Raw genomic sequence first — 22,728 nt, 5'->3', positions numbered from 1 at the left:
ACTAGATTTATCAAGAACAGTTAATCAGTCTCCATTTGCTTGGCTCAGTATGCCACCTCCAAATGTAAACAGTTTGGGTTAGTAGATTACTTCCTGCCCAGTGCTTGCTGGCGACTTGCTACTTTAGCTGGGAGTATCTGTCTGTCTCCCTTAGTTGCAGTCTTAAATGCGTCAGCAATTGGTGCTCCTCTTCCTGCTCTGCTCCTGCTGAAAATACTTGGGATGCTAGGGCGTATGTATCATTCAACTTGTCCTGTCCCCTTTGTATAGTCTTAACAACACATCACTGATATTTTGTTGCTGGTAGACTTGAGAAGAGTAGAACTTCTAGTGGTGTTAACAGCTTTAAAAGGGTTTTAAAAAACAGGTATCTTATTTAAAAATGAACATTACTGGGTACTAAATATTATTAGAATCCTTTAAAAGTTTTTTTCCTCATAGTTTACTACACTAGTTTTTTTACTATTTTTTACAAAAGAGTGTTTGTCTTACAAACTAATGGCACAAACAATAGTTTTTCCTTACCCATTTTTGTTTATAAACTAGTGTTGTAACTATCTTCTGAGGGTAGTGTTAGAACTAAGTGGGAAAGAGAATTAGGGAGTGAGAGAGAATGCCCAAATATAAGACAATCCTAAAGAAAAACTTGTAACTTGGGGGAGATCTTTTTAAAAAGTATTTAGCTAACTTGAGTATAATATATAAATTTCTAAGGAAATAATGAACTAGATAAAAATATCACAGTATTTCTTTTATAAATTTATTTAAAATAATATCTAAAATATTATTAGGACTATTTTAGGAATATTAGAAGGCAGTGAGACTTTATAGGTTATAAGTAGTGGCAGTGAGAAGAAGAATACTGTAAAAGATGCTATTAAAAGTGAGTATGCTAAAATGTTCACTGCTTTCCTCTGTTTCCAAGGGGTTATAGAAATCTAAGCTTACCTATTGCAGGGGAATCTCATGAGAACTTACTATTTTCTAAGAAAGCTAGTAGCTGAAATTGAAGCTTGAGTGTTGTTATGAGTGTCAGAGCCCACCCACCTGTTGGGTCCGAGGGGACTTGGCATCACCTGTGCACAGTTGGCATCCTGTCAGTGGCAAACCAGCTGACATCCTTAAACATGATGTATGTTAGTCTAAGGAATAGTAAACTTATTTATTAAAACATTTCATTTATTGGAATTTTCCTATTTAACTCCATTATATTTATAACATCTTACTGATATCAGGTGGCCTTTTGTTTGCTTATGTTTATTCTTATGTAAGTTGAAGAATATTCTTTAAGACTTTCCCTCCTCCCCACCCCATTTTCTTTCTTTAAATCCAGAAAGTGAAGAGATTTTTTCTACCGACCTTGTGCCAGGAGATGTTATGGTCATTCCATTGAATGGGACAGTCATGCCTTGTGATGCAGTACTTATTAATGGTACTTGCATTGTAAATGAAAGCATGTTAACAGGTAAATGAAACAAAATCGGTAAAAATCAGATGAGTTGTTTATAATGATATTGGATTAAGTTGTTACTGATTAATTTACTTCAAAATTAGCTATGCCATTAGTATTCTTTATGAGTGTTATGAACGTTGTGGATATAGAAATGTTTGTTTTTATTTTCATTCTGAAGGGACCAAATTCTGCATTATTCTCAGCTGTGGTACTAAATCACTATTCTGGCTATCACTACATTTCTTGGCATGCTTCTGGCCACTCTTTTGACATGAGGAAATGCTTTATAGTGAGGGAAGAGGAAAGAAGTCCTTAGCCCACAGAGAATGCAGCATATTTACTTCCCTATTTGATGTTTAAAAAGTGCCATAAAGACTATATTTCCCGTAAAGTGGGGAGAAGTAGACTTAAAATGATTTCCATTTGGAAATTTACAATCTAAAGATAGAGCTTTATATATATTTTTTATCACATGAATTTTTTATTGTCATAGTTAATCTGGTAAGAAAGGTATTTCTATATAACATATTGTCAAACTTAAGAATCTTGTCTTAGACTTCTGGTCAAGATGGAGGTGTAGGTAGGCATGCTTCGCCTCCTAATACAACCACAGGGAGAATTACAACTATATCTCAAAACAAACAACAAACAGAACTGTCAGAAAATTAAGCTGTATGGAAGTCTGACAACCAAGGACTTAAGCCACATTCATCCAGGTGGGTAGGAGGAGCAGAGTTGTGGAGACAGGTGGAGAGACAGCGGTGGTGGAATGGGTAGTCCTGCACTCAAGCATTGTGGATAAAAGTTGGGAGGGGTACCTTGGGAGTGAGTAATCCCACCTGCAGGCAGACAGCACAACTCTGGAAAGGTAGACCAGCGCTGGAAAGGTAGATCCCTATAACTTCTCGCTATGAAAACCAGTGGGCATTAAGGCAGCGGAAGAAACTACTGGACTTTCAGGATACTTCATTTAAATGGCCCACATGGACTTAGAACATATGCAAACCCACCCACTCTGGGATTCACCACCAGGGCAATATCTTGAAGGGTGCTAGTTGAGTGTGGGAAGTGGATGAAATGACTTGAGACAGGCAAACATTGGGCAGACCTCTAGAAGCCAGGCAGTGACATTTTCTCCTTTCTGAGCCCTCAACCCACATAGAGCCATAAAGTGGGTTGTCCAGCCCTGTTATTACCTAAGGCTCCACCACACATGATTTACAGGTGCCTTTTCCAAGAAAAGAAGTCAAAACATCTCTATCTAATACACAGAAACAAACACAGGGAGGCTGCAAAATTGAGACAAAGAAATACAGCCCAAATGAAAGAAAAGAACAAAACTCCAGAAGAAGAACTAAATGAAATTGAGATAACCAACCCATCAGATGCAGAGTTCAAAACACTGGTGATGAGGATGCTCAAAGAACTCATTGAGTATGGCAAAAACATAAGGGAAACGAAGTTTACACTAAGTGACATAAAAATGTACAGGGAACCAACAGTGGAGAGGATGAAGCTGAGACTCAATGATTTGAAACACAAAGCAGGAAAAAGCATTCAATCAGAATAGCAGGAAGAAAAAATAATTTTAAAAATGAGGATAGGTTTAGGAACCCTCTGGGGCAAATGTAAATGTACCAACATCCAAATCATAGGGGTGCCAGAAGGAGAAGAGGACAAGCAAGAAATAGAAAACTTATTTGAAAAAATAATGAAAGAAAACNAACCAACAGTGGAGAGGATGAAGCTGAGACTCAAATCAATGATTTGAAACACAAAGCAGGAAAAAGCATTCAATCAGAATAGCAGGAAGAAAAAATAATTTTAAAAATGAGGATAGGTTTAGGAACCCTCTGGGGCAAATGTAAATGTACCAACATCCAAATCATAGGGGTGCCAGAAGGAGAAGAGGACAAGCAAGAAATAGAAAACTTATTTGAAAAAATAATGAAAGAAAACTTTCCCTAATATGGTGAAGGAAATAGACATACAAGTTTAGGAAGTACAGAGTCCCAAACAAGTTGATCCCAAAGAGGACCACACCCAGACACAACCAAAATGCCAAAGGTTAAAGATAAAGAGAGAATCTTAAAAGCAGCAGGAGAAAGGCAGAGAGTTACCTACAAAGGCGTTCCCATAAGACTGTCAGCTGATATATCAAAAGAAGCTTTGCAGGCAGAAAGGAACTGGCAAGAAGTATAAAAAATGATGAAAAGGAAGGAGCTAAAACCTAGATTACTCTATCCAGCAAAGCTATCATTTAGAATGGAAGGGCAGATAAAGTACTTTCCAGATAAGGTGAAACTAAAGGAGTTCATCATCACCAAGCCATTATTACATGAAATGTTAAAGGGAATTCTTTGAGAAGAAGATCAAGACTATGAACATTAATGAGGCAACAAATTCATAACTATCAACAACTGAATCTAAATAAACTGAGCAAACAAGTAGAACAGGGATAGAATCATAGATATGAAGATTATTTGGAGAGTTATCAGCTGGGAGAGCAAATGAGGAAGATGGGGGAAAAGGTACAGGGATTAAGAAGCATAATTGGTAGATGTTAAATAGACAGAGGGATATCAAGAATAGTATAGGAAATGGAGAAGCCAAAGAATTTACATGCATGACCCATGGATGTATGAACTAGGGGGAGTGGATTGCTGGAGGAGGAGGGTACCGGGCTGAGGGGTGCAAAGAGGGAAAACATTAGGACAACTGTAATAGCATAAACAGTATCTATTTACTTATCTAGATAGATAGATATAAATGTAAAGAATCTTGTCTTAAAACACGCACCTAAGTATCCCCACACACTTGTTGGCTCTGAAACGAGAGGTGTGGATGCTCCACAGAATTAAATTTCAATGTTACAAAGAATTTAGCTGTTTGTTATTGTTCGAGAGAACTACCATATTACTTATTCTCTCCCTTCTCCAGATGCCTTTTTTCTTTCTTATGCCTGTGTGTGTGTGTTTACTGGCGGGGCCGGGGGGAGGGTTAGGAGTAGGTCTTCACATCTCTGCTTGCTTGAGGTCGTGAAATGCTTTCCACTTCTGTTCTTACATATAAGAGAACAGGTGCTGAAGCTGTAGCAACTTAGCTGCTTTCCTTATTTGAAACTTGACAAAATCATTTCTAAATGATTATCTTTCCATGAAAAATCACTTTTGGAAATTGTGTGAGACAAGATTTGATATTTTGGAACAAGGAAATTGGTAGATAAAAAGCTAATTGAATAAGTTATGTTACCCATTTTGAGAACTCTATTTTAATAGCTATTTAAATGGTATAATAACATTTAGTGTATTCAACATTTCAAGTTCTGTGTGTTTGACACTGATTTCCATGCTTTATTATTATTATTTTTTCTTTTTAAGGAGAAAGTGTTCCAGTGACAAAGACCAATTTGCCAAATCCTTCAGTGGACATAAAAGGAATGGAAGATGAATTATATAGTCCAGAAATACATAAACGACACACTTTGTTTTGTGGGACTACTGTTATTCAAACTCGTTTCTATGCTGGTGAACTTGTCAAAGCCATAGTAGTTAGAACAGGTAGAAAAACATTTAATCTCTCCTTGCATGGTTTAGCATATTTGATGCCTACATAATGTTTAAAAAGAGATTCTGTGTTGAATATTGTGACAGCTGTGCATGGTGCCATTTGGGGTACTAGAAATATCGAGGGGAACACCATGTAAATTATATAATTCTTTGTCCACTAAGCTGTATACCTGAAACCAATACACACTAAAAAATATACACACACCTTGTTTTGAGAGCTAATTTCTATTTTCTTATATGTTATTTTCTTTAATTTTTTAAAAAGGATTTAGTACTTCCAAAGGACAGCTTGTTCGTTCCATATTGTATCCCAAACCAACTGACTTTAAACTCTACAGAGATGCCTACTTGTTTCTTCTGTGTCTTGTGGCAGTGGCTGCCATTGGGTTTATCTACACTATTATCAATAGCATTTTAAATGAGGTATGTACATTGGGCTCCTAGTAGGGTTTGATTCTTAATTGTCGCCTGTGACTACTAAGGATTTGAAAAGTGGGTAGTGAGACTGAAGAACTAAAGTTTTAATTTAAGTTAATTTAACTAAAAAGTCGAATGAGACTAGTAGCTACTGTATTTGAAAGTACAGATACAGAACATTTTCATAATAGCAGGAAACTCTTTTGAATGGCTTTGGTTTAGATGATCTTCACTTACTGTTTAGTGACTTAAAAAAGGGAGGGACAACCACATGCTCATCATAAGCTTTATTTTTTTTAACTTCTGGGATATATGACATTAAAATTACTCAGTATTGCTTTATTGGAGGTACTTTTGAGGGACCTTGTCAAATTTCTCTTTTCCATTCCCTGTTGAGACCGGCACAGTGTAGGGCTTGTAGTTAAAGCCAGCATCTGAGAAATGCTTGTTGAACTTTGAAGTGTGTAGTGTGTGAAGTATGTAGAGCTGTTAAAATGAGAATTTTCTTTAAAAATAGCTGTTACTCTACAAACCATTCAGAATTCATTGAGCTTTCTGTATTGCAGCATCTCTAAACAGAAAAAATTATAAAGGTTTGATAGATGTGTATTTTATTATATAAAATAAAAAATGATTTTCACTATAATACCCTTGCTAGATTAGTATCTGTTGGGGCTCTGACACTTATTTTTTTGTGATTATAGGTAGAGGTTGGAGTAATAATTATTGAATCACTTGATATTATTACAATTACTGTGCCACCAGCACTTCCTGCTGCAATGACTGCTGGTATTGTATATGCCCAACGAAGACTGAAAAAAGTTGGTATTTTCTGCATCAGTCCTCAAAGGATAAATATCTGTGGACAGCTGAATCTTGTTTGCTTTGACAAGGTTAGTTCAGCTTCATCATTGTTCTCAAAGGTTACTTTGTAGCTTTTAAATACTTAGGTTAATGTTTTCTATATTCTTTATCAACCAATTGGTACTCATTCCTTTTTTTATTTTATTGATTATGCTGTTATCCCTTTTTTTCTCCCCTTTATTCCCCTCCATCCTGTACCCCACTCCCACCAGCATTCCCCCACCTTAGTTCATGTCCATGGGTCATACATATAAATCTTTGGCTTCTCCATTTCCCATGCTATTTTAAACCTCCCCCTATTTTGTACTCACCATTTATGCTTCTTATTTCCTTTACCTTTTCTCCTGTTCTCCCCTTTCCCCCTCCCCACTGGTAACCCTCCATTTGATCTCCATTTCTGTGAATCTGTTCCTGTTCTGGTTGTTTGCTTAGTTCATCTTTGTTTTTTTAGGTTCAGTTGTTGATAGTTGTGAGTTTGTGGTCATTGTACTGTTCATGGTTTTGATCTTCTTTTTCTTACATAAGTCCCTTTAATATTTTATATAATAATGGCTTGGTGAGGGTGAACTCCTTTAACTTGACCTTATCTGGGAAGCACCTTATCTACCCTTCTATTCTAAATGAAATTTTGCTGGATAGAGCAATCTTGGGTGTAGGTCCTTGACTTTCATGACTTGGAATACTTCTTCCCAGCCCTTCTTGCCTGCAAGGTTTCTTTTGAGAAATCAGCTGACAGTCTTATGGATACTCCTTTGTAGGTAACTGTCTCCTTTTTTCTTGCTGCTTTTAAGACTCTCTCCTGATCTTTAATCTTGGATAATGTAATTATGATGTGCCTTGGTATGTGCTTCCTTTAGTCCAACTTCTTTGGGATTCTCTGGGCTTCCTGGACTTACTGGAAGTCTATTTCCTTTGCCAGTTTAGGGAAGTTTTCCTTCATTATGTTTTCAAATAAGTTTTCAGTTCCTTGCTCTTCCTCTTCTCCTTCTGCCACAACCCTATGATTCAGATGTTGGAACATTTAAAGTTGTCCTGTAGGTTCCTGAGCCTTGTCTCATTTTTTTGTTTCTTGTTTTTTTTCTTGAAGAAACAGAGTTCTTGTTTCTTTGTTCCTTCTGGTCCACATCATTGATTTGAGTCCCAGTTTCCTTCCCATCACTATTGGTTCCTTGTACATTTTGCTTTATTTCACTTTGTATAGCCTTCACTTTTTCCTCTATTTTGTGCCCATATTTAACCATTTCTGTGAGCATCCTGATTACCAATGTTTTGAACTCTGCATCTGATAGGGTGGCTGTCCCTTCATTGCTTAGTTGTATTTTTTTCTGGAGCTTTCATCTGTTTTCATTTGGGCCATTTTTTTTTTGTCTCAGAGTCTGTTATGTAGTAAGGGGCTGAGCCTTAGGTGTTTGCTAGGGTGGGGCATCCCATGTCTGCGTTGTGGCACTGTCTGTGGGGGAGGGGTCTGAGAGGGAGCAATGCTGCTTGCTTGGCTCTCGGCTGGCTTTCAGTCACTTCCCCCGCTACCCACAAGTAAATTGGGCCATTCTGGTGCTGGTTCCCAGGTGGATGGTTTTATGTACATTCTAGGACCCTGTGGGTCTCTCCAACGAACTCTCCTGTTAGGCCTGAACCTCAACCCTCACAGATTTCTACAGTCAGAGGTTTTGAGGCTTTATTTCCCGACTGGAACCCTAGGTTGTGCGGTGTGTCTCACTCCCCAGTTGTTCCTCCCAGTGTATCCACAGGCAAATGTGGGACTGCCTGCTCCTCCAGCTGCAGTTTCACCCACCCTTGTCCTCTAGCCTCTGCTTTGCTATGAGTCTTCTGTGCCTGGCTATCCATCTCTGCCCATCCTACCAGTCTGGGTGAATGTTTCTTCTTTAACTCCTTGGTTGTCGGATTTCCATACAGTTTGATTTTCTGTCAGTTCTGGCTGTTTTTTTGTTTTTTAATTTGTTGTCCTCCTTTTGGTGTGCGAGGAGGCAAAGTGTATCTACCTATGCCTCCATCTTGGCTGGAAGTCTGCACACATTCTTTAATGTTCCTCTAATTTTGCTCTTTTTCAGCTTACTAGGCATATGAATCAATTTTTTATTTCTCTTCTCATTACTTTTTAAGTTTTAGTACTTTGGGTATTGCTTATTTGCCCGTATCTGCAGTTGTCTTGAATCTTTCCTATCTAGAATTGTGTGTTGTAGTAGTAGTAGTAGTAGTAGTAGTAGTAGTAGTAGAGGCTCTCTGATCTTTCATGTTTTTAACAGAACAGGCTCCGTACAGATGTTTACTGGAATTTTATTGCTCTTTATGTATGTTTAGTGTTTGCTCCATGATTTTACTGAATATGTTTCAAAATAATGAAGGGCACTGATTTTCCTGTGTTATGTGAAAATTTTGTACTTGTGTGAAATACATATAGCTTGTTCTCAACTGAAATTAGTTTTCCTGAATGTTTTATTTTGAGAACTAAACCTGGGTAACTGATAAGAATTTCATTTTTGTGTGTCTTCATTATTAAAGAGAGGAACATTTTTTTTCATTTTTACTTTATTTTTTATTAAATTTATTGGAGTAACAATGATTAATAAGATAAAAGTTTCAAGTGCACAGTTAATTCTATAATACATCATCTGTATGTTGTATTGTCTGCTCACCACACAAAGATAACAATATTTTAAACAATATTTTGTTGAAAAAAGAAACATCACATCCCAAGACTAAATTTCATATTTCTCTGTTCATAAACTTTCACTTATGAAACATTGCTAGGAAATAATACTAGTAAACTTTTTAAGCAAGACACAGAAGTGCAGAAAAGATCAAATATAATAAACCCTTACATACCCACTACCCAGCTTTTCTAACAGCAGCATTTTGTCGATCTTTGTTTAGTCCCTCATTTTGAAAGTGATGCATTTGAAAGTGCATCAGACATTATTTCACTTATATGCCTCAAAGTATGTTTCTCTAGATGTTTTTTAAAAAACATTACCACAATACCATTATAATTGCTTACTGCACCTAATAAAATTAACAGTTCCTTAGTATTAACTAATGTCCAGTTTATATTCAGGTGTTTCTGCCTTTCACAAAATGTCCTAAAATTTTATGGTTGTTTTTTCCATCAGAATCCAAATGATTGCATTGGTTACAGTTAACCTGTAACAGTTGCTTTTCTTTATAATCATCTTGTTGAAGAAATCAGGTCATTTACATCCTGCATTTGGCCGATTGCTTCCCTTGATGTCATTCACTTGTTCCCTTCCTTTTGTGATGTCCTATGTCCTAATCTCTTTCTCCTGTGTAGACATCATTGATTGATTGATAGATTAATTGGCGTATTGTTCCACTTTTGGTTTTTTAATAATACAAGTGCATAAATACACATATGTACACATAAATGCCCACTTGTACATAGAGGATCCATACCATGAAGAATATTCTTTACCCTTTTGCCCACTTTAACTATTTATCCTGGAGTTTGTTGTCTATCAGCATGCAGGGATCTTACTGTTTCCTTGTTTGTTTGAAACAGGTGTATAATACTCCATTATATGTATATAGCAGGTTTTTATAATTTTTGTTTTGGGAGGCATTATTCATATTTTGTACGCATACTTTTTTTTAGACTGGAACTCTAACTGAAGATGGTTTAGATCTTTGGGGGATTCAACGAGTGGAAAATGCACGGTAAATATTAAGTAGCCTTGTTCTTTTTTAGTAAATTTCTAATAAATATTTTAATATGTGAAACATTCAGTCATATAAAAAGTAATATAACAGACAGTTGACATGTTGGCATATTTGCTTCAGATCTTTTAAAAGATTTAAAATGTTACCTATATTGCTCAAGTTTTATTCTGCCCTTTCTCTACCCCTAACATCATTCTGAAATTGTGTTGTTATTATCTTCACTTTTTTTTTTGAAGAGAGAGGGGAAGGGAGGGAGAAAGAGAGGGAGAGAAACATCAGTGTGTGGTTGCGTCTTGCATGCCCCCTAACTGGGACCTGGCCCTCCACCCAGGTATGTGCCCCGACTGGGAATTGAGCCAGCAACTGTTTGGCAGTCTGGCACTGAATCCACTGAACCACACCAGCCAGGGCTGTCTTTGTCTGTTTTTATATTTGTACTGCATGCATATCTACCTATACACAAGATCTGTCTATAAAAATATACATAATTGATATCATATACATGTTTTTTGCTGCTTTTTTACCATTTAACATTGTTTTGAAGATTTATCAATGTTGATATGTATAGACCTAATTTATTACTCTTTGCTGTTTAGTATTCCGTTATATGATTAAACCACAGTATCTGTTCTTCTACTAATGGACTGTTTCAGTTTTTTTCCTCCCTTTTCCCTTCCACTTCCACAAACAATGTTGCAATTAAAATTCTTATACACAGGTTCTTGTGAGCATGTGGTTGAGTTTCAGTCAACTTTCTAAAAATGTCAGTGGTTTTATAGCATAGGCAAGGCTACAGTCTTACTTAGTAATAAGTTTGCCTAATTGCTCTCTAGGTGATGGTGCTAAATCATTCCCCATTGGTGGATAAGAGCTCCTGTTGCCCCGCATCCTTGCCAGACTTCATATTGTTAGACTCCTAATTTTTGCCAAACAGATAGATATGAAGTGATATTTTATTATGACTTTATTTCTAGTTTCTTCATTACTTACAAAGTTGAGCATAGTTTCACATTTAGCACTCTTGTGTGCTTTGTCAGTTTACAGTCTAATTTTTCTATTGTGTTGTTAGTCTTACTCATTTGTTAGAAGTCCTCTGTATTTTCTGAATAGTAATCTTTTTCAGAAGCATGCAGTGCAAAAATGTTCTACCAGTCTGTCTCTTATTTTGACTTCGGTTTTGTCATCTTTTGGTGCTTAGAAGGTTTACTGCTGTAGTTGTGTTTATGACATTTTTCTCTCAAAATATGTGGGAGTTTGGTTCACTGTTGCTTGGTTCATGCAGTTTCACAGTTGCAAACTTATTTATCCCTAGTAATGAGCTTGCCTTAAATTGTATTTCATCTAGTGTTTTTATATGGTTACATACCAGCCTTAATTTGAATCTTTCCTTCTTAATTTTTAAAACATTTTATTTATTTATTTTTAGTAAGAGGAGAAGGGAAGGAGAAAGGGAGGAAGAGAAACATCGATGGGTTGCCTCTCCTATGCCTCCAGCCGGGCACCTGGTCTGCAACCCAGGCATGTGCCCTGACCAGAATTGAGCTGGTGACCTTTTGATTTGCAGGACCACATTCAACCCCCTAAGCCATACCAGTTGGGGCACTTCTTAATCTTTTTATTTCTTAATCTCTTTACTTCTCAGTCTTTCTGTGCCTTGTGTGCACATTTATGGTGGTTTCAGATAAATGCATACACACATTTTCACATACTTCTTTCTCACATTTTCCCAGAATTTATGTACATCCTAATTTTTTACTACTTATCCTTAAATTTTTAATAATTCATATTAAAAGTCTAAAGTTTTGGGGTATCTTTGTTTTTAAATGTCCTCAAACACCATGGATTGTAGAATACTTTGATTATTCTCCTCCCTTATATATATTTATTGCATAATATTTGATAATTATGATTTTGGTTTTCTATAGTCTCTATGCTGAGATTTACCTAGGCTTTTCAAATATCTTTGCTAACCATTGCTTCTTGTATCTCATGCCTATGGATTAAATTCTGTCTTCTGTAACTATATTCATTAGTAATTCTGTGTTTCACTATCTCTTGAGTGGTGGTGTAACTGTATAGATTTCTGCATTGGCAGTTGTGTTCTCTCAGCACTTTGAAGGACTTATTCCATCTCTCCTGATAGCTTTTGTTATTCCTGTTGAGAATTCTTACTTACTCTCTTTAGTAATCTTTTTTCTCCTATGTTTTAAAAATATTTATCTTTGATTTATGCAGTTTCACCATCATCTTTTTATTTGTGTAGGACTCATTTTCTTTATTCTAAGGATTTATGCTTATCATAAATTTTGGGAATTTTTCAACCTCTTTCTGTTTCATTATGGCCTTTCCCCCATTCTTGTTCTTTTTTCACTTAGAAATCCTAACTGTATGTTGGACAAGAAACTTCATTTGGTTTTTTGCAAATCTGCCTCTCCCCTTTCCCACCCTTTGGTGTCTTGTTCTTCTTCTAAATCTTTAATTTAAAATCCTTTTTTGCATTTTTTTAGGTTGCCATTCTACAGGGTCCGGCAAAAGTAATGCCATTGAGTGTGGTTGGTAGGGTACGTGAATGTGTTGCAGGAGATGGACAGCAACTTGAACATTTCACCTAAAATGTCATATGGTGTGCTTGAGTATAACGTTGCTGTGTTACAGAATTACATGCCAATGATTTTGTAATAAAAGATTTTTATGTAATGAAAAAGGCATTGTTTATGCCAGACCCTGTATTATATGAAATTTATGGGATTCTAATTCTGTCTTTATTGTGTCTGTTAATTAGTGAGAATTATTTCCTAGTGATTTTTAAATTATGAACTCATCTGTAGCAGGGTTTTCCTGTGAGAGTCCCTCCTTTGTGGTTGTGTTGTGGGAGTTCCTCTCTAGAGAGCTTTGCCTCCATTTGGCCAGGAGCTTGGCCAAGAATGGTATCAGTTGTGCCAGACAAACTTTAGTGTTATTTTAATAACTTGGGGATTTTCAAACCAGGCAGTAGCATATGGTAAAACCCAAATCCCATCCTGTTCAGAATTTTGTCCAAACCTGACCTGTAGTTGAATCCTTACTTTCACTTACGTGCTGTGTTACCTTGGCAAATTACATAACCACTCTGTTTCAGTTTCCTGATCTTTAAAATAGGGATAATAGAACAACTTCCTATGCTGTGAGGATGAGATGAGGCAAATATACTTAAAGTTTTTAGGATAGTGCCTAGTGCACAGTAAATATTATATAAGTATTAACTATTTTCTTGAACTTTGGGGGGGTGAAGAGAAATAAGCTTATTGTTAGTTATGCCTTTGTGCTTGCAAATACATTTTTTATAATATACTGTTTTTCCAAGGATGTGGCTCTTGAAGAACACTAGCTGTCATAGTTCCAAGTTCCCACTTTGTATGTGGCCTAGACTTTGTCTCCTGTTCCAATGTGGGTATTTTTGGTGGCTCCCTAAGGCGGCTCCCCTCCCTTCTTTCCTCTCCCCCATGTAGTTACAGCATCTACAAGTTTATACCCCTCTGGTTTTCCTTCCTGTCTATTTTTGGCCCTTGAAAATTCCCTTTTGTTTCTTGTGAGCTCAGTTTTACATTTAAAAGATTATGTGTTACACATTCATTTTATGTTTTTGTAAGAGTTTTTCTAATTTACCATATGTCCATAAGCAGGAGTTTTTATTATTATTTAGTAGCTAGAATTTTCTACAGTGCTTTATCTGGCCTAGGTATTCAGAATCTGGGACAATGCTGTATGTTAGTCATGTATAGTTTTCATGGAAGAAAATGTTTTCGAATCTCTAAAACTTTAGTTACAAGGTGCTGAAATACAGACATTTTATTTCCATTTTTTTAAATTATAAAACTTGAATATTGTTAGAATATTGTTAGAATGTTGTCTTGAATCTTAGAATTCATGAATCTAATTCAGTACATTTTCTGTTTAGTTTTCTTTTGCCAGAAGAAAACGTTTGCAATGAGATGTTGGTAAAGTCTCAGTTTGTTGCATGTATGGCTACTTGCCATTCACTCACAAAAATTGAAGGAGTGCTTTCTGGTGATCCACTTGATCTGAAAATGTTCGAAGCCATTGGATGGGTAAGTTTAATATTTTAAAGCACAAGTAACTTTAGAAAGATAGAGTAAAAATTACCTTACAGAAGTTTTTCTGCTGGTTACAGTCTGCCTTGTACCATGAAAGGAACTATATAATTTTTAAAGATGCATCACTGGAGAGATCATTATAATTGTATAAAAGAAGTGTTTGTTTTAGTTGAATTGACTCACTTAAACATCTTTAATAGAAGATGACCTGCTCAGACCCCTACTTTATGTGTATAATAGATAATCAGCAATCAGCAACTTGGAGTACTAAGCCTGAGTCAGTAAGATGATCTTTGGTGCTACAGTTTATTGGTCAGGTAAAAAATATAGAGCCCTGGCTGGTGTAGCTCAATGTGGATTGAGTGTGGGCCTGCGAACCAGAGGATTGAGGTTTGATTCCCAGTCAGGGTCCATGCCTGGGTTGCAGGCCAGTTCCCAGCAGGGGACCCATGAGAGGCAACCATACATTGATGTTTCTCTCCCTCTCTCCTTCCCTTCCCCTCTAAAGATGAATGAATAAAATGTTTAAAAAATATATAGAGAGAGTAGAGATGTGTCTTTGGTGTTCTTTGTCCTCATCTTATACTTCCTGTATCCTTATACCCAGAGGTTTGTGTTTGGTTTTCCTTCTACATGTTTTGCTATTGATAATTTTCATTTCTTTGTGTTTGATTATCTTCTTTGGGTGTTAACCATGTCACACCATTCAGTTCTTTTTTTTTTTCCTCTTTTTTTCCGGAGATTTTTGTTTCTTTTTAGAAAAGGGAAGGGATGGAGAAAGAGGAGAGAAACATCAGTGTGTGGTTCCTTCTCAAGGACCTAGCGCAGAACCCAGGCATGTGCCCTGACTGGGAATCAGACCAGCAACCCTTTAGTTCGCAGGCTGGTGCTCAATCCACAGAGCCACACCAGTCATGGTGCATTCAGTTCCTTTATGTATGCAGTAAGTTTTGTTTTTAAAGTTCCCTTCTGGCATCTGAATGATTTATTTTCTCTGGGCCAGTATTGAGGTTTTTGTGTGTGTATTTGTTTTTCTTCCATACCCTTAATGTTTTTATATGCTTTTGGTTTTCATTATAAATCTTGATAACACTTTCATACTTAAGAATGAAGGTCTGATTTGATAACTCTAGGTAGAGGCAGTAAAGTTTTTATCCTTGTCCATATATATGTAAAACCATTTTCTTGGAAAGCGTCTCCCCTGAATAAGAAGGCTGACTAGGAGGAGCCTGTGTGTGGAGGGTGTGTGGAGGGTTACATCAGTTTCACGGGGAGAATTAGTCTTCAGATTGAGTTCCTCACTTTCTCCCAGCGGTGCTTCCACAAGCAGGGCTTTACTCCAGAATATCTCTAGGGAATCACTCCCTTGTTTTGTTTTTGGTCTTTGGTTTAGCTTGACTGTTCTGGCTGATGGGAAGTGTTCCCCCTCTTCTGTATGTCCCTTTGTGTTTATTCTGGGCTCTCGTTTCCTCTGTGAGTTACCAGTAGGGTTCCAGTTTGACTGTGTCCATATTGGAAATCTCCTCTCTCTACTTGCCTTTTTATTTGCCTTTGCAGGTTTATTTTCTCTGTGTAGTGTGTGTATTGAGATTTTGAAGGGAAAGGGGATGAATGAGTGGACAGGTGCTCTGCCATCTTCTGAAAACTCACAGTGAACACTTGTCAAATTAATTTTCTAAAGAACGCCCACTTCGTTTGTAGAGTGTAAAGCAAAATGGGACTGATTCGTTTTTGATGTTCTCTCAAGCTTCTCTACAGTGAATAGATTTTCAGTAGATTTTAGTGTTTTGTTTGTAGAATTTTAAAAAATGGGTTAAATAAGTAAGTTTGTGTAATAGCATGTTTTGTTGACTTAATGCTTTAATGCTTGGTCTTACCAGAAAGGATCAATGGAATGTTTTCATATAGCTAGTCACTACTGCTCTTTGGTGTGATAGAAGCCCTATAAGATGTATACCAATTTCAGAGATATTAAAGTGTGTCTTAGACTTGTATAAAATTGGCTAATTGTGTATAGTTCCCTTCCCCATCAATTTCCTGTTGATTGATTCCTCTGTTTGTGGAGTCAAATTAGTTTGTTTTTCATGTATATTTTCAGTACAAGTTCTTATTTGAAATTTTTTAACAAAAAAGTTTTCATAGTAAATTTTAAGGGGTTAGGGTAGTGGTATCCTAACTAGAAGAGTGCAAACAGAAACAATAAATTCATATCTTTGGATCACAGTATGTTCTTGACCCATTGGTTCTGTCAACCGTATCTGATATGTTTGAACCATTTATGTTTGAACACTTCCATGTTAGCAGAACGGAACTGGGTGATAGACTGAAAATTTAGCGACTGTAAGAACAGTTAAAAAAAATTGAAGTAGTCTCTGAACTCTACAGATTGTAGGAGCAAAATTAGAGAAATTTTTCTCTATTTCTTTATTCCACTTGTAACTTCTTCCTCTTCTCTCCCTTGAGGTGCTAGGGCTTTAACTAGCTTTGGTTGTTTTTTTCTTTTAATTTTAAATTTTATTGATTATGTTATTATGGTTGTCCTGATTGTTCCTTCTTTGGCCCCCTCCACCCAGCACCCCCCGCCCCGCTCCCTGAGGCAATTCCCGTACATTGTTCATGTCCATGGGTCATGCATATAAGTCTTTGGCTACTCCATTTCCTGTACTGTACTTTATATCTCCATGGCTCTTATGTAACTACCTATTTGTACTTCTTTTTTTAATTAAAGATTTTATTTATTTATCTTTAGAGGGGAAGGGAAGGAGAGAGGGAGAGAAACATCAATGTATGGTTGCCTCGTGCATTCCCTGCTTGGAACTGGCTTGGAACCAAGGCATGTGCCCTGACTGGGAATCGAACTGCAATCTGTAGGCCCCACTCAATCCACTGAGCTACACTAGCCAGGGCCCTATTTGTACTTCTTAATCCTCTTACCTCTTCACCCATTCTGCCTGTCCCCACTTCCATCTGACAGCCTTCTGGTAACTAACTTCTTTTCTCTTGCTGCTTTTAAAATTCTCTCTTTATCTTTAACCTTTGGCATTTTAATTTTCATGTGTCTTGGAGTGGGCCTCTTTGCATCCATCTTGTTTGGTACTATCTGTGCTTCCTGGATTTGCATGTCTTATTTTCTTCATCAATTAGGGAAGTTTTCTTTCACTATTTTTCCAGGTAGATTTCCAGTCTCTTGCTCTTCGTCTTCTCTTTCTGGCACCTCTAGGAGGTAATGTTGGACCTCTTTAAAGTTGTCCCAGAGGCTGTTTATACTGTCCTCATTTTCTTGGACTCTTTTTTCTTCTTATTTTTCTGCATGGTTGTCTTTTGCTTCCTTACGTTCCAAATTTCTCGGCTTCATCCACTCTGCTGTTGTTTTCTTGTAAATTACTCTTAATTTCAATTAGTGTATCCTTTGTTTCTGACTGGGTCATTTTTATGCTGTTGAGCTCCTCAGTAAGTTCATTGAGCATCCTTATAACCAGTGGTTGGAACTATGCACCTGATAGATTACTTATCTCCACTTTGTTTATTAGCTCTTTTCTGGAGTTTTGATCTGTTTTTTCAAATGGGCCACATTTCTTTGTCTCCTCATTTTGGCAGCCTCCCTGTGTTTGTTTCTATGTATTAGGTAGAGCTGCTGACTCCGTGCCTTGACAGTGTGGCCTAATATAGTAGGTGTCCTGTAGGGTCCAGTGGCACAGCCACCCTTGTCACCCAAGCTGGGTACTCAAAATGCTGCCTTTGTGTGGGCTGAGTATACCCTCTTCTTGTATTTGAGCCTTGGTTGCTGTTGGCAGATCAATGGGAGGGATTTACCCAGGCCACTTAGCTGCAAGGACTAGCTGTGGCCACTGACCACCAATTTCTGCCCTCCTTGGAGGATCAGCTGTGCAGGGGCGGGGTGGTGGTGCTCCAGTGTGGTCTGTAGCTGTCCACTGGGTTTGCAGGCTCTGGGGTTTCCTGGGTAGTGTGAGCCAAGGTTACCCCCCCACATGTGTTTTGCGTGAGGCCACCCGGCCTTAGCTGTAAAGCAATCTGAGATACCTGCTCCTTGTGCTGGACTTGGAGATTCCCAGGTGAAGCCAAGCTATGACTCCAATCTCGCTGCCTGTAAGACTCATTGAAGCCAGCAGTTGCTTGTTTGATAGGATTTAGGAGCCAAGACCAGCTATTCTTATGAAAAAGCAGCTTGGGTGAGCATATAAGTTGGGTGGGATAGAGCCACTGGACCTCCAAGGTGGATCATACAGTGTTAGCCATGTTGATGGAGTCTCAGATAAGGCACCAGCCTGTGGGTTCTTTGAGGGGAGGGTTCAGCTGAGGGACAATGGCCTCTGCTTGCCCTGATGCCAGACACTTCAGTCTCTCCTTGTGTACCACTGGTACCCTTCAAGCTGCCACCCCAGTGCTGCGGCTCAGAGGAAGGGAGTCTGAGTACATTCCCCAAGCACAAGTAGCTTGTGGGTTCCCCAGGAGGAGCTACTTAGGACTCCAGCAGCCTCCTCCACCAACTCAGCTGGTTTTTGCAGCCAGAAGTTGTGGGGACTTAGCTTCCTGGCACTAGAATCCTGGCCTTGGGGGCTTGGTGTGGGTCTGGGACTCCTTGCTCCGAAGATATCCCTCCTGAATTTTTATCCATGTGGGTACGGGGCCAGCCTATTCCTTGTCTGCGCTCCTCTTACCAGTCTGGATGGATGTGGTTTCTTCAATTCCATACTTGTTAGATTTCCATTCAACCCAATTTCCAACATTCCTGAGTGATGGTTGTTCTGTATTTAATTATAATTTTGATGTGGTTGTGCAAAGAGGTGAGTCACATCTGCCTACATTGCCATCTTTATTGGAAGCCCCTAGGTTTGTTTTTATTTTGTTTTATTTATGCTAATAATTTAGTAGTGCTCATTTATTCCTTGGACACTAAAATTTTTTTAACTTCACTGAAAATTGCCATAGTATTTCATTTAAAAATGGAACCAGTAAATTTAGTTTTATAAAACAGTATGCTGAATATTTTTCTTTCAGATTCTGGAAGAAGCAACTGAAGAGGAAACAGCACTTCATAATAGAATTATGCCAACTGTGGTTCGTCCTCCTAAGCAACTGCTTCCTGAATCGACGCCTGCGGGAAACCAGGAGATGGTGCGAAGTCACTTTACGCTGGATTATATTGTTGATACCCGTATTTAATCCTAAATTTGAAATATAAGTAGAAAATGAAATCACATGTCCTTTAACTCTCATGCAGATATGAATGTTTTAACTGTGTTTATTTGAAACTACACTTGGGCTGTTGCAGGTATTCTTTGTAAAATATTGAGATTTATTTCTTAGTGCCATTACTTTACCTTCGTATTTCCTCAGCAGCTTAGTGTCTTGTGATTCAGATACATGGCGACATGGTGATTAATCCTATTAAGTTGCACTTGTTTACTAGAATTTAATAAAAAATATATGTGAGATGCTTTATTTTTGGTTGAATATTTAAATATTTTTTTAGTTTATTTTAGGACTTAATTTGTTAATATTTTAGGATAACAGAATATCTGAAAATAGTCCAGAATTTTTTAAAAATTGGAAGCAGGGGAGAAGCAGCCTTGAAACATGACTTTGAAATAATCAAAGTTTCTTGCTGTTTTTCAGATAATGTTTTGTGGATGCATAATTTTTTTATCTTGAGTATGTTAATGGACTTAATCTGTACTATTTTCTTTGTTCTTTTTGTTTTGTTTTTAGGAGCTGTTTGAACTTCCAGTAAGTGAAGAATGTTTACTTGTTACCTAAGTATATTTGTTTTAATTCTTAAAGAATAATAAATGCATCCTGGCCGGTGTGGCTCAGTTGGTTGAGTGTTGTCCCATGAAGCGAAAGGTCACTGGTTCAATTCTTTGTTGGGGCATATGCCTGGGTTGTGGGCCAGGTCCCTGGTCAGGGGCATGTAAGAGACAACCAACCAATTGATGTTTCTCTCTCTCTTTCCCTCCTTTCCCCTTTCTCTAAAAAATAAAGAAAATCTTTTTTTAAAAAAGAGACAGTAATACATGCTTTGTGCATCTTTTGAAATTATGCAGGCTATTTATGAGATAGGAATTGTTCGCCAGTTCCCCTTTTCTTCTGCTTTGCAACGTATGAGTGTGGTTTCCAGGGTCTTGGGGGATAAGAAAATGGATGCCTACATGAAAGGAGCACCTGAGGTCATTGCCAGTCTTTGTAAACCTGAAACAGGTAAGGAGCCAGCTAGGCTTTGAATAAAATTCTGATATTTGTATAAGTTTGTATTAGCAATTCGAACAGTGATATTTATTTTTTCCTTTTCAAGTTCCTGTTGATTTTGAAAAAGTTTTAGAGGATTACACTAAACAGGGCTTCCGTGTAATTGCTCTTGCACACAAAAAATTGGAGTCAAAACTGACATGGCATAAAGTACAGAATATTAGCAGGTAAGGTTGATGAATAATTTTTCTTCAGTTTTTCCAATAATGTCATTTATGCTCATGTAAGTCACTTATAATAATTTGTATGTAGTGAGTATTTGCATACGTTTAGTAAATATTTAATAAATATACATGCAGTGTTTTTTTAGTTGAGATAAAAGTACAGCTAGCTCTTGGGAACTATTTTCAATTTATGTGTTCAATACTTATTGAGTCCCTCCCCACTATGTGTTGGGCATGTTTTCTTAGGAACATAATAAATGCTTTTTACAGAGGTTTATTTTCCCAAATGATCAGCTTGCTCTTACCCAGTAGTTGGAACCAAGTCCTTAATTAGAATTTCAGAGTCACAGTGCGCAAGGTCTTCTCTACCCCAAAAGTCAAATGGTATTCCCAGCATCACATTTACTTCCATGTATAGATAACAGGTTTTACATTCAAGGATTGTTACATTTGCTGTAACTGATATAGACCTACCTTTTTTAAAAAAAATTTTTTTTAGAGGGAGGGGAAGGGAAGGAGAAAGGGAGATAAATAAATATTAGTGTGTGGTTGTCTCTCAAATACCTCCTGCTGGGGTTCTGGCCCACAACCCAGGCGTGTGCCCCTAGACTGGGAATCAAACCATTAACCCTTTGGTTCACAGGCCAGTGCTCAATTCACTCAGCCACACCAGCCTGGGCTAGACCTACCCTTTGAGGATAGCATTTTTATTTAGGACTCTTATGATGTACATGCTTATTTGGCTTGTGAAATAGCCTTTTCTTCCTCCATCCCCACTACCATTATCTATAATCCAGGGACTTGGCTCTTTTTTGTAGTCTTTCTTTTCTGTAATCCATATTGAATACTCCTCCAGAGAAAGCTTTTTAACAATCTCCTGCCTGGAATCTTATAAATGGCTCCCTGTCACTGACAGGAGGAGTTCACAGTCCAGGGATATGCACAGGAAAGAGAACAAAGCATGTCATTTTTTAAATAGGAAAATTATACAAGCAGGTAAATATCAGAAAAAAACATACAAATGAGCAGTGAACACATGATAGTGAAAATGATAGGTAGGACACTCTAATTCTTGGGGAACTACAAAATAAAACTACAATGTGACATCACATTTTTCCTGAAGTTGGCGAAATTAGCAAGTTTGATAGTAGCAAGTATTAGCAAAGGTCTGAGAAAATTGTGACGAATGACATATTGCTACTACACTGTTGTAAATCTTAAAGAACATTTAAATTTGCTTATATCATTTGACCTAGCTAGTGCAGTTTTAGGACTCTACCCTGAAGAATACTGCTCATGTGTGTAAGTTCATGTTTAAATAGTACAGATAACATAATAGTCACCAATAGGGCAGTGATTAAATTGTGGACTATTAGAACTTTAGTTACATTATTCTAGACAAGTTAAGTAAAAAGTGTTTGTATTACAGTCCTGTTATTCTGAGTGAGAACTGCAGGAGTAGAGTGGGTAGCCAGATTAACTGAAAGGAAAACTACATTAGAGTTCTAACTATAAAACAGTATTTGAGGGATGTGGTCTAATCTTGAATGTTCCCCCCCCCCCCAAAAGCAATAACTAAATGATCTGATACATATGCATGACTCGGAGCCAAAATGTAAAATATTATATCCTGATTCCTGTGAGGGGCATATTAGGGTTTTTTTTTCCTTCTCCACAGCTCCACCTTTTGCTATTTCCCTTCTAAGGACTAACGAGTTGACTGTAGTGCTTGAGCATGTTATAGTCAGACATCCCTTTTCATCTAGGATTTCAAGATGCAACTTCACCAGTTGTGGCAGAACTGTCACTCTCTGATGACCACACACGAATGCCCTCAGATAGGCTGTTTCTTCTACACAGAATACCCTGTCCTTCCCTATCTACTTTTCTCTCTGCTGCCCTTCATCCTCATCCTTCAACTGAGGCCTTCTCTGTGCTTTCATTATGCCTTCTGAGAATAGGTTGAACCTTTGTATCTTGAATTAAATATTGTACTATTCATTCAAGAGAGGGCAAAATTTCTATGACCTGTGTCATAGGAAAGTTAGGAAACCAGCTGCAGCCAGAAACTGCTAGTACCTCATAGGAAAATGGCTGCAGTGCTTTTGACTGAGTAGTTCCATGTTTGTAGAGCTTTGTGCTTTGAATTGCATTTTTAGGCTTCAAGGCTTGCTTTCTCCTGTTGCCACCAGTAATATCATTTGTGT

General features: G+C 37.5%; 1 protein-coding gene across 4 annotated transcripts in view; it reads left to right on the top strand.

Moving 5' to 3' along the window:
* Positions 1–22,728, top strand: part of ATP13A3 (ATPase 13A3) — an 87,614-nt gene that overhangs the window by 33,523 nt on the left and 31,363 nt on the right. For all 4 annotated transcript variants that reach the window (XM_037040125.1, XM_037040136.1, XM_037040145.1 and 1 more), the window contains 10 exons: positions 1,334–1,465; positions 4,834–5,013; positions 5,288–5,445; positions 6,144–6,332; positions 9,932–9,993; positions 13,934–14,084; positions 19,110–19,226; positions 19,821–19,838; positions 20,156–20,309; positions 20,404–20,524. In XM_037040125.1, the coding sequence (XP_036896020.1) occupies positions 1,334–1,465; positions 4,834–5,013; positions 5,288–5,445; positions 6,144–6,332; positions 9,932–9,993; positions 13,934–14,084; positions 19,110–19,226; positions 19,821–19,838; positions 20,156–20,309; positions 20,404–20,524 (1,282 nt within the window). The remainder of the gene's footprint in view (positions 1–1,333; positions 1,466–4,833; positions 5,014–5,287; positions 5,446–6,143; positions 6,333–9,931; positions 9,994–13,933; positions 14,085–19,109; positions 19,227–19,820; positions 19,839–20,155; positions 20,310–20,403; positions 20,525–22,728) is intronic.

Source organism: Sturnira hondurensis, unplaced genomic scaffold (genome assembly GCF_014824575.4).
Source record: "Sturnira hondurensis isolate 20B ecotype Veracruz unplaced genomic scaffold, ASM1482457v3 Scaffold0000396, whole genome shotgun sequence".
In the NCBI taxonomy this organism is placed as follows: Eukaryota; Metazoa; Chordata; class Mammalia; order Chiroptera; family Phyllostomidae; genus Sturnira; species Sturnira hondurensis.
The sequence above is the reverse complement of the archived record's forward strand: the minus strand, read 5'-3'. Positions and strand labels throughout refer to the sequence as shown.